General features: G+C 31.3%; 1 protein-coding gene across 5 annotated transcripts; it reads right to left on the reverse strand.

Annotated features, from left to right (window-relative positions):
• Positions 1-5,948: 5,948 nt before the first annotated feature.
• LOC123219164 (nuclear transcription factor Y subunit A-7-like) lies at positions 5,949-14,119 on the reverse strand. Of its 5 annotated transcripts, none has more exons than XM_044640936.1 (8): positions 13,961-14,119; positions 13,769-13,798; positions 13,182-13,275; positions 12,979-13,041; positions 11,840-11,976; positions 7,046-7,147; positions 6,768-6,932; positions 5,949-6,589 (listed from the first exon to the last, which is right to left on the reverse strand). In XM_044640936.1, exons 4-8 carry the CDS (start codon positions 13,004-13,006, stop codon positions 6,404-6,406), a joined length of 618 nt encoding a protein of 205 aa, XP_044496871.1. In that variant the 5' UTR covers positions 13,007-13,041; positions 13,182-13,275; positions 13,769-13,798; positions 13,961-14,119; the 3' UTR covers positions 5,949-6,403. The 5 variants fall into 5 exon arrangements, with proteins under 5 accessions (XP_044496871.1, XP_044496870.1, XP_044496869.1 ...); XM_044640935.1 differs by having other exon boundaries at positions 13,689-13,798; XM_044640934.1 differs by having other exon boundaries at positions 13,182-13,798.
• Positions 14,120-15,025: the final 906 nt, after the last annotated feature.

Here is a 15,025-nt window from a genome sequence, read left to right on the forward strand (position 1 = left end):
AATATAAATGCAAATTGATTTTATATAAATTGTGTGATCTTACTGAAATAGATAAAAACGAATAATTTATAAAGTTTATTTAGGATGCTTAGAACACAAGTATAGGTTCAATTCATCATGAAATCAACTCAACTAAATACATACTATATGAGCTTTTTTCTGTGTATATACCAAGTGGCATATTTACAGTTTAAATTGTAATCTTCTCTTCATTGCAAACTTATGATTTACTTTAGAATTGTCTTGTCTCTTCTTTTTTGTCCAGGATTTTAGCTATATGTCTTTTGCTTAAGATAGATTTTGATCTCATAAATTATCATCAATTAGTTAAGTTTATCCCTTTCAAATGATTGAAATTTTGTTTTATTTTTTTTAATAATGTATTTATTTGAATTAATCTTTTTATTACAATTGACACGTCAAATATAATTATTTTCATCTATTTATTTAGATACTTATCAAGTAATATAAACATATTCTTCTTTATTAGGTCAATCATATATATGTGTGTGTGTGCGCGCGCATGCACGCGCTCGCATATTATGATAAAGTATAGGTTATGTTAAATTTGAAGCCTCATGCATGAACATAAAGACATATAGATTCAAACCCTAACCCTAACCCTTAAAAGAAAGTAAATTTTGTGGTAAAGGTCGACCACCACCAACCATTTCTTTAAGTAACAAAATTGAGAGTGTTTCCCACTTCCTCTCTGTATCTTAAGTCAGAAGAATCCAAGAGAGTAGAGAGATAAAAACTTTTTTCATACATAAGAGTGCAATTTCAATTCAAAGCTTTGGATGCTTTATAAAAAGATATGAAAATAAAAACACTTTATAATAAATAAGAAAGAAATGTCAACCTTGTGAAATCTAAAAGTCAATTGCTTTTCTGTCTCTCTCTCTCTCTCACACACACACACAGAAGAGGTAGAAGAAATATAATTAATGGCTTATGATGAAGTTCTGAGGAGGAGTCAATGGTTACGAAGACTCCATTGTGTCTTCTTGTCTCCCCCTCCATATATACACACACACCCATATATAAAAATGATCATGAACCTCCTTAATTCTTTCTTCTTTTATAAAAAGGAAAAAACCCTTCACATTTGGCACACAAAATTAGGGTTTATGTGACAGAAATTAAGGTCCACAGAGAGGCATGTTCCCATATCAGATTGCGTGATTTTGCAAAATTTGCAAAGGTGGGAGTCACTTTCCAGCCTCTATGTTAGGGACCCATATGCATGAATTAGCTTTTCTTTGGTGGTGATGGTGGTGGAGATCAAAACTACGACCCCAGCTTTGTCATGCACCAAAAGAGACTTTTTTTTTTCTTCGCAATTTAGACCCCACCATACACATTTCTCACTCTAGAATTGTTTTCCCTTTGCTTCCATTTTACATTTCTCTCTGTCTGGTTATGATAGAGGTGTAAAGGTAGCTCTATACATGGAGTATGTGGATAGAGAGAGAGAGGAAGAAGAATCCCAGCTGAATAATATTATGGTCATGTGAAAGGAAAATGATCTTGATATCTTTGCCATCAATTATGACTCTAATTTCATATAATACTTGTTATCATTAGGAGTGGGAGGAAAGTTTTTTAATTTTATTTGTCAACACCTTTGGAAAAAATCACCTACAAAACATCCTATACATATTCTCTTTGCTTCTATGGATGTCCATATTTATCTATTTAAAATATTACTTTATTAGATGACATCCTTAACATACATTTTAATTTCATATGAAAATTGAGTTGAATTTTGTAATTTTGAAAGCTGTAAAATTGCCTCCAAAGGTGGATTCAAGTGGAAATTAAGGAGTTCAGTGATCATTTTTTACAATTAAAGTCCAAAGTTTGAGTCTCTACCTACTGTGAAACCCAATGAAAGACATGGAACATTCAAAAAATGCTCAAATATTCAATACAAGAACACGAGAATTTGCTGAGAAAACTCAATATGGGAAAACTACAATCAGACAATGAAAAATATTTTATTATGAATGAAAAAGATTATAAGAGGAAAAAGAAATTATTTTGTCTCTTTGAATGAACTCCGAAATTTAACTCTATTTTGCAACATTCTCATTTACTTTACATATACTTTGATATAATTTTTATATATAAACTCTAACAGGCAGATACTCGATCATATTTCTCCAACAAGTTGTACCTGTATTACAATATTCAAGTTATTACTATGCAACACTACCATTGACCTCAGTTTCAGATGTGTAACTTTGAGAAGGAGGCACAATGTTAATTACTCACTAAGTATCGGGTGAACAATGTTAATTATCCACCCAATATCGAGTGAACCGTTCTTTCTTTTTTTTTTAAAAGATAAAATTGTTTCATTTTAACAAAATATACAAGTTTATATTCATTGAATTCTATTTCTTGTTATAGTGTCACTTCATTTTGTATTATCTGGTTTTAATTAATATGCATGCATAGATCTAATTTCTATTTCTCATGTGCAATATTATGGAGAAAACAGACAAATCAGTTTGTTTATCCAAAAGAGAAAAGTTGATGGTGATCTATTCTATATCCCCAGCACATGATGAACACAATTCAAATTGCACATGTTCATGTTTTCAGCAATCTATCATTACTCCCTTTAATTAATCTCCCGCACCCCCTTTTCTTTTTGTTGCTATATATACATTATACATTGTTTGTAGGCATATATCTATGGCTTTTCGATTCGTTGGTTTTTACATTTTCTTTTAATTTCCCTTGCATAATTTTAAAATTACGCATCTGAGTTAATTAATTAAGTTATAATTATTTTATTTAATTTAAGATCTTTGTAAGTAAGTTGCAATAGAGTAATTTTATTTTGACAAATCTAATCAAACAAATTAAAATAGATAGTATTTTGACATGATATAACTTAACCATTTGTTAAACAGGTTAATTTGGATCTTGTGGTGTCAACTTGTATTTAGATTAGGCGTTTTTAATACATTCTAATTTAGATTAGGTTTAAATTAACTATTTTCTAACTTAAAACACGAAAATACACAACACAACATGAATTCATTAACATGACCTACCAACTCTATACTCTATAATATATAATAGAGTGAAAATGAAATAATGATAATTAACAAACATATAGATAAATTCATCAACATTACTGTTTTGGAATGACTTATGAATGCCAATGAATGAAAAATAATAATATTTTCGATAAAAAGTCTTACTATAAAGGGTATATTATTTATATAGCTTGTTTTATGCTCTTAATAATCCAACCATATTTATACCTTAATTATTTGCTGCTAATAATCAAAGCTTTAGAAATAAAACTTGTCTTACTCTAAAAAATCCATCCATTCATGCGTTGCCCAAAATTAGCGACTCATGTTTCTCAATTTCACCTTTCAAATTCAAATGCATTTCATTTTCATTGCTTCACTAATTTTCAGCATGTAGTTATATATAAAAATTATGTTACTTCTCATTAGGGTTCTTTCTCTGTAATTATGGTCACATTTCTAGGAAATATTAAGAATTTTATTTCCAAAATAGATAGTAATTCATCGTGATTTTCAATTTCTTCTAAAATAAGTTTAATTTATATATAATGTGGTACTTTTTAGTACAATTTTTAATAATTATTTGGTATATATATGCTTCATGCAATAAGCCAATAATAAAAATTATTTGATTCAAAGTTCGCTCATCAATTCAAAAAGAGTAGATAGAAAATTCGTTGAAAAAAAATAATTTTTCATAATAAACAATCGACAGCTAGCTTAAATTAGCTCTATATTATGTTCATATGAGCAAGGGTTTAAAATCTAAATTTATAATTAATAATACATTCTGTCTGATACGGTTTCTTCAAGTAAAGCTTATTGAATCTAATTAACTATTAATTGCCTAAGAAAATTGAGTTGTACATGAATTATTGCTCCCTTGATCAGTCTCAACATATATGTAAAGTATTATTATTTTTTTAAAATAAATGAGACAAACCCACTAAATTGCATGATTTGTGTAAGATGGGATTGTTTGATTTTTCCAAATATAAAAGTGAAAAATGGGTCAATTAATTGTGTTAAAAAGTGAAACTCATGATTGAAGAAGAGAAAATATGAACATAAATACAGCATAAAATTATATAACAATCAGAAATGTGATATAATTAAGTCCATTCATTTTATCCCATCGAAGCTGAGACAGACATGGTGAGATTGTAAAAGAGACAAATTGAAAGTGCAGAATGATTTCAAGAGTTGAAAATTTGAGAAGTAGATAATGTAAAAGAAAATAAAGTAATAGTTACAAGCTGAATTATTGATGAAGGGATAATTGAGAGATTTGCAATATTCATATTATCATTATTTCATATTTACATTAATTTATATGTATATTCTTTGAAATGACCCTTTGTCAATATCATTGACACTGGTCAATACTATTTGTGTAAGCCTCTTTCTTTCTTTTCCTATTTTTCTCTCCTTTTTACCCTCTATTAATTCATTTATTGTTTTGAAAAATCCTAACTTTTTATTTATTAATTTTAAATATGTATATTATTAAATTAAGTTTAATTTTATTATAAAATAAGTTAGATTATATTTAATAATAATAAATACCCAATTATCTATTGGGTTGAATTATCCCAAATCGACATTTGATCTAATTCTATGCATGTTAGAAAAAACATTAAAACCAAGAGATAAGAGATGGAATTTAATCAAGATGTTTAATTGAGTAGTGTACGGCACTCAAAATCAAGAAAAAATATTAATAATTATCTTCTGGGATTTTTGCCTTTGATTTTGTATTATATGCACACTCTTACAAATTATTAAAAAAAGAAAGATAAACTTGTAAGAGTATGTGTGTATATGATACATACTTGGAACCTTCCTTGGATAGTTGCTTTCTTATCTTGCGATCTAAATCCTGCATTCTTCTGGTTGATTTATTTTTGTACCGATTTTCTTGTATTAGGAATTTTCTTTTAAGAGATTGTTCATTTTTTCTCCCATATTAAGTGTTAATTCCTTTTTTCAACAGAAACTTAAATAATATTATATGTTTAAATAATGATTATTAATAATTAATTAACTACAAATAAATTGATATTATTAATTTATTTCTAATTTAAAAATTATGAGATTATGTTAGTATTATTTATATTATTTTGTTCTTTTTTTGTGCCCAAATGGCCAAATCCAAGGGAAAGGAATAAATAATGTTGAACAACATGAGAGTTGAAAAAATGTAAAAGGCTAAATTTTTTTTAATGAAAATAATGTAAAAAAGAGAGTAAAATTATAATACAAAACAATTAATTTTCTTTGTTTTTCTTATTTTTAAACTCACTGCAATAAGATAAATATTATATTTTGAAATCAAATGGATTGCAGTGCACTGCATCAATCATTTATGTTTCCACTGAAATATGTGATGGGTAAAAGCTGCTTCAAACATCTTTGGTCTTCCCTAATCCAATTTTGATGGACCATCTAATTATTTCTTCCTCTACACACTTCATTATACTATACTAAGGTTGAATTCAAATTGAAGTTAAATATAGATTAACTCAAACTCAATTTGAATACATAACAACCAATTCTCAAATTGACAAATAATGTCGTGGCAGAATTAGTGAAATAGATAATATCACCAACAAATTAATTATTTCACTAGCAAAATAATCAACGTCACCCAAGGATTCAAACTGAACTATTGAAATAAAACTCTTACTTAAATTCGTGTCAAATCAAGCAGAATGGATCTGGGTTGGTTCACATCCTGCCTGAAATGCACCAAATTGAATTTTGCAAGCAGATAGATAGATCGTATTTTAATGGCCCAAGCAATGAATTCCAAACTCTTGCACATTACATCATCAATATATGAACTAAATTCTAATTCAAATTTGTCATTTTTCTATATAAACCATAGTGCAAGAGTAAGAAAAACAAGTAAAAACATTTCTCACTTATATCCATCCAAGTTAAACAAATAAGTTATAAAATAATACTACACAGCAACACCAAAGCCTAATTTTACACTGACCTAATGTCATTAAAAATACTAAGTGCAAAGAAATGCACACACAGCAAACTAAACTTAACCATGGCTCCCTCCGGAAAACAAGAGCTAAGGTTTCAAAGAATTCTGCTCTCAAGAAGATAGCACGATATGAGGGCACTAAAATATATATTCTCTACTTCATCTTTGCAAACTTCTACCTAGGGGACCTAGTACTACGGTACCTATTTATTATACTGCCAAGTATTCTGCTGGCTTGAAGCAAATATCAGGACAATTAATTTACAACTGGTGAGGGAATGTCTCCTGTGGCCATAACAGATGGATTGCTGTTTGTTGGGCCATTTCCATGAGCTCTTGGTCCTCTTGGGAATTAGGATGTGCCATCTGAGGAAGCAAGTTCAGTTTTATCAGAGTTGAGATTGATATTGGGCTGTGATTTGTCATCTGATGCTGCCTCCATTTGTTTGTTATCAGATTTCTTTGAATTGAGAAACCGACCCCCACATCCTCTGGCTCTTCTTAATGCATGCAAATGCCGAGATTCATGCAAGTAAGGCTGCATGATTAGTATGAACTTTTAGTCAACAGAAATTGATATGGAATTGGCAAAGGGCACTAAAAAATTAATGCAGTGGCAAAACTAGTCTAGTAAGCCCAATGATTTTCACATTATTTGAACCAATGAAGTAAAACAACCGAACAGACTGCAATAGAAATTTGTATGCAGAACATGCCTTCCGAGACTTTATAGCTTTATTCTCTGATTCAGCCTTTGCACGAGACTGTCGACGTCTCAAGATACCATGATATTGTTTTGCATTAACAAACACAGGCTCCTCAACTGCATCTGACTGCAGAGGAACTCCAGCTTGCTGAATTCCCATTAACTGAAGGTGGACCTGAAATAATTAATAACATATACGTTCATCATCAGGTATGGACCCCAAATCACAAAATCTCATGTTACCACGACAAATCAGGCAACTGATCATAGAATTGAAGAGAAACACACCATTGGTTGTCCACCATAAGGCTGCGGAGGATAACATTGTGCATCGTAGGGAGCAAATATGCTTCTATAATAAGGATCTGGATATGGGTAAGGTGCTGGCCCCTGGCACGACATATAGCAGAAGATGAAAATCAGTTGGTGTATTAGTATATACAGGTCAGTGACTAATTAATCTCTAGGACTTTGCTAAGCATGAGTATACAGGAGTACTTTAGAGTTAGAACAAATCCAAGGCCAATTTCAACTTAATTATATCTTTAAAAATACAAACAGAAGAGGAACTAAAAATAGACATATATATGACAAAAGCGAGAACATGGAGATTTATAGTTTTAAAGTCAAAATAAAAATTATGCAGATTTATAGTTTTCTTGAAGATGATCAGTTCCAACAAAAGAAATCCAGAATGAAATATTTCCCAATTTCCTAAGGCAGTTAACGCAGACCAGATTGGAAACCAAGTACATCGGATGAATCCTGCTGGTGACTTTAGAAACCACATCTTTTTTAGACATAAATAAGACAAAAGCAAAATCATGGAGATTTATAGTTTTAAAATAAAAAGGTAAATGGAAAATTTAAAATTATGCAGACTCATAGTTTTCTTAGAGATCATCAGTTCCAGCAAAAGAAATCCAGAATGAAAATTTTTCCAATTTCCTTAAGTGGTACCAAGGACCAGATTGCAAGCCAAGTACATCAGATCAATTATGCTGGTTGCTTAAGAAACCACATCTTTTTTAGATTAAAAAAGAAATACATATATCATGAAAAAAAAAAGGCAAAAAGGGGCACAACCCTAATAAAGTATATAAGAGAAAACCATAAATGTTTTTCAAGATCATTGGACAATGAGGTCCAGTCAGATAATCTAAAATAAATAATCTTTGTTAACTGAATTGTTATGCCCGAAAGTACCAGAGCACCATATAGTTTCTCTGTGGAGGTAGTGTACCTTGAAACTTTTAAGGAGAAATTCAGAGAGAACACATATTCTTTGCAACAAAGATTGAAACTGTGTTATAACATGACTATACAAGCAATTTAACTAAAAAACTTTCCATGACACCTCTAGCCTAACTAATGCAATTTTGTAGCATAATCTATAGTCCTTTAATATATAAGAAAGAACTTGAAAAAGGAATAACTATCACTAATATAAAACCAAGCATAAATAATGTCGAATGATACAAAAAAGTTCATATGGGGCTGCGAAAACACAAATCAAGAGTTCAAAGAATCTCATTGACTCCATTGTATAGAATTATGAATTGGGTTATAAACCGAATTAATATTATTGACAAAATATTATACAATATATAATATCACCATGTAATTTAAACTGGAATCTTAATCGTATGAAATAGGAAAATAATAAATAATTAAACTGGAATCCTAATCCTATGAAATAAGTAAACTATAAAATCAAAAATCAAAATCTGACTCAATCAAAATCAGATATGATCGAAATCGGATCGAAAAAGAATATGTTCAACACTCCCCCACAATTGTAGCGGGAGCTCTTGGAGCTTTAATTGGAGACAAGAGTTGAAAAGTCAATTGCATCAAGAGAGAGAAAGTGCCAAAAGAGAAAGGCTAGGCTGACATCAGCATGGTCTCGGGCGGCCCAAGAAGGAGGAAGGATGTTGCTAGAAAAATAATTACAAATCGTTGCAGACAGTGGGATAACGGGAAAATAGCACCATAGCAGTGAAACCAACAGTGATCAGAAAAAGTTTCAAATCAGCCATCAAAAGAAAAAAGAGACCAAAAGTGAGTAGAAAACCTAATCAAGTCCAAGAACAGAAAAAGGTTGGAATGTCACCGATACAAGAGAAAAGACCACCGAAAGGAGATAGATGAGAGCAAGTGCTCAATTGTTTGAGAAGCGAGAGCAGAGGCTTAATCGTGAGAGAGACAAGAACAAGAGCTCAATCTTGAGAGAGAAACGAGCAATAACTCAATTGTGAGAGACGAGAACAAGGGTTCAATCATAAGAAAAACAAGAGCAGAAGCTCAATCATGAAAAAGACGAGTGCAAAGGCTCAATTGTGAGAGAGAAAAGAGCAGGGGCTAGGGAGTTCTCAACACCAAAGGAGAACAGGAGGATTTTATCACTCTAATACCATATAGAATTATGAATTGAGTTATGAACCGAATTAATATTATTGACAAAATATTATACAATATATAGTATTACAATGTAGACTAAACTAAAATCTTAATTCTATGAAATAAGAAAGAAATAATAAATAACTAAACTGGAATCCTAATCCTATGAAATAGGAAAATAATAAATAACTAAATCAAAATCCTAATCCTATGAAATTGGAAAAATAATAAATAACAAATCAAAATCAGACTCAATCAAAATCAGATCTTATTCGAATCGAATCAAATAGAAATATGTTTAATGACTGTGAAAAGCACGCTATGAATTCTCATGACAGACAAATCACCCCTTGTAAATGACATTGACTATCTATTTAACACAAATGGTACAAACAAGGCTACAATGTGTCTTTAGATATAGCCTAGTGATTCAATGTCATATAAGAAACCAATTTGGACATGTTTAATGATTAAAATCAGGAAAGCCTGTTATTCATAAGCAAGCAGAATTTTGAACTGGAAATCAGCTAAAAGAATGCAGGATCGGGCAATATTCTAGGTTATTTTGAACAAAATAGCTAGAAGAAAATTTTGAAACAAATTATTTCAAACAATTCCCACACAGGCATGCTTTTGAAACACTCCATAAGAATTCCAGGATGACCAATTCTAAGAAGACATGACAGTCAATAATTTACAAAATCTACAGCAATATCAAAAGGAGGAATCTATTTAACCAAGAAGAAATAAAGCAAGCAACATCATTAAACAAAGTAAAGTAGGCCCTTGATAAATTGACTCCACATACTCCTGATGATGCAAAAACTAGAAACCTTGTTTTCTCTCCTATAAAACAAAGAAAGATGTTATGCCATACTTCCAAGACTAATTCATCTTGTCCCTGAATTTAGCAATGATCAACTGATGCAGCAACTTTATGATCGTACAGTTTAGAAATGAGGAATTAAATGACAGGTGGTTATAATTGAATGGGGACTAATAAAGTTTTAGTGGTGGCAGAAAAATAACCTAGTAACTCCCAATATATGTTAAAAATATTAAGTGCTACGCTGCCTTTTATGCAATATAGTATTGTAAAACAATCATGCAAAATTTGTTTCTCACAACAGCCCATGAAAGAATTAAATTAGACACTCAACCATCATCACCAACAAAAGTGCAACTGCATACGATACTTCAAAGTAACATCTAAACACCATGTACCGCCACAATAATCTAATTGAACTAGGATGGCACCACCCTAGCACCATGCCAGACCACCGTTACCACCACCAACTTAACACCATATACAAAAGGCCAAAAGACATATTCCCACCCAAGGTTTGTTGCAAACCCAAATTAATACCCGCCAAGTATTGAAAATTCAAACTCTCACTCATAGACTGTTAAAATTAACATAAACAATTAGTTCCAAGTGTTAAATCATCATTTTATTAGCAATATATTAAAAATAATAAAAATTATCCATTTCCCCCTTATATTTAGAAAACTAACAATTTTCCCCCATAATTAAACTTTGAAAAATCACATTTTCCCCTCTACTAGGGTTTCATTTTTAGCCTAGCCTTTCTCCAATCGACAATGGTCAGCTTACGGCAACGAATCACATCTTCCCCCTTGGAGCTACTGACGGGTGATGTCTCCCTTCCGACGTTCATCCTCGTCAGAGGCGAAGACTAACAAAGAACTCGTTTGTTGAATCCAATCTTCACCAATTTGTCTTCCTTCATTTTCGGTGACAATTCTTCCAGATCGACACTCTTTATAGGCCAAACGAAGAGTTTAGAATCGATTCTGTATGGTTTCATCGTCATTCGATTTCGTCTCATTCAGTTTCAATGCGTTTGACAACGATGAGAAGATGCGGCCACCAGATGACGAAATGTGTTTACCAGAACCAAAGAGTCCACCAGGTCGTCTATCGTCGAAAGAGAAGGTAGACAAAAAGGTCATCAGCAGAGAATGTTGCCAAAGAGAAGAAGTTGGGGGAAATGTGATTTTTAAAGTGTAATCCAAGAGGGAAAATGGATAATGTTTTATTATTTTTAATATTTTATTGATAAAATGACGATTTTACCATTAGAACTAACCATTTCTGTTAATTTTAACAGTCCATGGGTAAGAGTTTGGATTTTCAATACTTAATGGGTACCTGTTTGGGTTTGCAACAAACCTTGGGTGGGAATATGTCCTTTGGCCTATACAAAAATATAGCCAACTCCCTATCACACCAACACAACTCTGTATATCACAACTAAGGTAAAGTTGTTCATGATCACATCACCTATTGGCTACTTAAATATCACCCTAACATTACAACTAACACTAACACACTCTTCAACAATCAGTCACCACACCAATAAGGTTTTGCTACTTCAAAAATCAACAATAATGTCCCACAGCAAGGTAAAAGTCGGGGTCACACCACTTCTAGTACTTAATTTTAGTAAATTTTAAAGAAGAAAATCAAATTACTCAGAAAACACACACCACAACCAAAACAAAAAAGTAAATTTTGCAGACAGAATTACATATAATCAAATATTTTCAGCAAAAAAGGTTGTAAAACTCAGTGCCCTCTCCACCCCACATCACCAAAACAAAAATAAATAAATAAACATGACAGAGAGGAGGAGCAAAAATTTACTCCAAAGGCAATACCATAGCATGGCCAGCTCCAAGTTGAGTTGTGTAGGGCACTGGGTTTGTGATGCCAGGGTGAGATATTCCACTTGCAGGAGAAGAGGAATGTATCTTGGATTCTGAATGCCTTTGCTGCTCATCAGTTTCACTGCTATCTGGACAGCCAATTCGCAAAAACATTTAATATTGAATTCAAAATGTTTAATGTAAATGAGATATATAACAAAAGACAAAATAATAAACCAATACTTCAAGCTTCACAAAAGTCGAACATAATAAAAAGACACTGTTAGAACAAGGGAATCCAGCAATGTAAAATCAGCAACACAAGAGTTTAGCCATTAAATTTTATTATATATGAATTTCACCCACAACAAAATTGCATAAATGAAAGCAAAATATATGAGAAAGAACAATGAAAAGTTTTTTTATTTATTTATTCATTTTTATTTTTTATGAATTGAGATAAGTTTGGTTAAAACAAACTATCTATCTACAAGGACAAACAGGGATGAATCTCAAATAGGTACATCCAAACCAGGAGATTCCAACATAAGAACTTTGACAGGGTCTCATCCAGCTTGGGTTGGCAAATAAAGAATGCTAACCTTGACTAACTACATAGGCCAATCAAGATTCTCAGATTTCATAAAGGATAAAAAACTATCATATTGCTTATCTTTAAGAATAAAATCATGTTGTAATGACAGAGTAAAAGAATAAGATAACACTAAAACAGAAGGTACAATTGTTACTTATAACTCAAGTTGGCTTACTTTCAAATAGCCTAAAACAAAACCTTAAGCATTTCATTTTTTGACAGATCTCTGAAACCTTTGTTTTTCATCTTCTTTTGAATGGATTTAGAGTCTCCATGCTGATATATTGTAAAGAGAATTGAAAATAGTATTTCCTTATTCTAGGATCATTCATCTTTTCTTTGAACATTGGGTTTAGACATTACTTCAATAATCTTTAATCGTTTACAATATGGCAGCAACAAACCCTCTGGTGCATTCCTAATATGAAAGAATCACACTGACAATTATTGTATGAAATATTTTTACTCAGATGCCTGAATAGCAAGTCGATTTTGATATTTTAATCTATTTTCAATTAAAAATATGAGCTTTGATCAAGAAATTGATGTAAATTACCAGATAGTTCATGCACAGAAGACGTCATGAGGCAGTTCCCCACACAGACACAGCAACTTGAACCTGGCACCACAATAAACAGAATACTGTTAAATGAGTACCAAAGAATTTCAATCAAACTCATCATAAGATGCTACCATCAATAAAGGTTGGAAAGTAAATTTGGCAGAGGGAAATATAGAACTCCGAACACCATTGCTTACCTTTTTAAACAGTATAATTTCTGATTTTTTCCCCAAATTCCTTAGGTATCTCCCATGTTCCAATTAAGAAATTCAATGAAGCATCTTCATCAAACTAGACAGTAAGAGTTAGAAACTTAGGACACACAAATGCAGATTTTGAACAATTGGGCTTCAGATTCATTGAATTGGTCAAAAATATGTAAACACGAGACTTAAGAATAATATTTAGTTTATGTAGTTGCACAAAAGCTTTGCCAAACGTAACAAAATTCCCTATCCCCTCTCTTTGAGCTGATTTAATTCGCACAACTACGGAGGGGGAAAATGAAGTCACTGTTGAATACCCAAGAACCAACGAACTTTACCCTAGGGGTACCACGTAGAAACAAACCAACTCAAATTACCAGCTCATAAACACTGAATGAGCTCAAATTGACCCTCAGAAACAACAGAAAATTATCAATCTCCAAACTAAACACGAAAATCAGCTTAACCAAGTAATCTAAACACCCAAATTACACTTACAATAAATCATAAAAATCGTCAACAATCAAATTAACCAAACAAACAACACTTAAGCGGATCAAAATAGAACAGCAAAATACTTCACATTCATTTCCGATTCTTCCAATTCTCTGTAAAACAACACAAAATTCGAAACCATTTCCTCAGAAACGAAACAAAAAGAAAAAGAAATTTTAATAAAAATTGAAAATTCAGATTGTTTCTGCTAGTTGATATGTATCTAAATTTGAAGCAAAAAAATGAAATAAAAACTTAGGGTTTGAGAAATTTACCTTAATATTAAGAAAATCTAGTTTTGTGTTTTTGTTTTAGGAGGCAATTTCTGGTTCTCTTTGGCTGGAATTGGAAAAATAAACGAACAACAACGAAATCAAGGCCAAAGCAGATGTACAGCCCCTTAATTTTTTGGTTCAATTATAAGTTTGAAAAGTTCACTTACCTTCCTTTCTATTAGGGGAAAAGTACAATTTTTCATCCAAGTTTTAATTTAAATTCAGAATCATAAGCATAACAAATAAAAAATCTAAACACCTATTCATAAACTAATTGCTATCTAAATTTTTAACTAAAAATAGGGATAAAATCCTCATTTTACCTATAAACCCTAAAATCTAAAAATATTATGTCATTTTCCCCTTTAGTTTAAAAAATTTACATTTACCACTCATAATTAAATTTTAAAAAATTTACTTTTCCTCCCTTTCCAGGTTTATCTTTGGTGGCTTAGGGAATCGCCCGACGATCAAGAAAAAGCAAAGGTCTTCTCTAACAAAGGATGAGCATTTGTCGTCCATCGTCTAGGGTGGGAAGACTTGACGAAGGAAGACGAAGCATCATCCTTTGTCAAGTCTTATAGACAATAAAGAATGATGCTTCGTCATTATGTTTGGATGGTTGTCTTTCGTTATCCTTTATAGCCAAATCTGAAAGATAAATAGAAAGCGTTGGCTATTGGTTAGAATTATGGTGGCCGAAGAAGAAAACAAATATTAGGGGTAAAATTAAATTTTTTAAACTTTGAGAATTAGTTGAAATGTTAATTTTTAAAACCTAAGGGAAATAACAAAATTTTAAAGTTTTAAGGTTATAGGTAAAATAATGATTTTACCCCTACTCTTAACTGAAAATTTGAATGATAATTAATCTATAGATGAATGTTTAAGTTTTTTATCTGTCATGAGTATGATTTTGAGATTAAGCTAAAATTTGGGTGAAGAATACTTCATTTCCTTTCTATTAGTTTCTAGTGTTAAATTAAACAATAAAACTATGTGTACCCACTTTAGGTATACAAATACGTACACATTTATATGTGTCATTATGTGATTTGATGATTT

Source organism: Mangifera indica, chromosome 6 (assembly GCF_011075055.1).
Source record: "Mangifera indica cultivar Alphonso chromosome 6, CATAS_Mindica_2.1, whole genome shotgun sequence".
Lineage (NCBI taxonomy): Eukaryota > Viridiplantae > Streptophyta > Magnoliopsida > Sapindales > Anacardiaceae > Mangifera > Mangifera indica.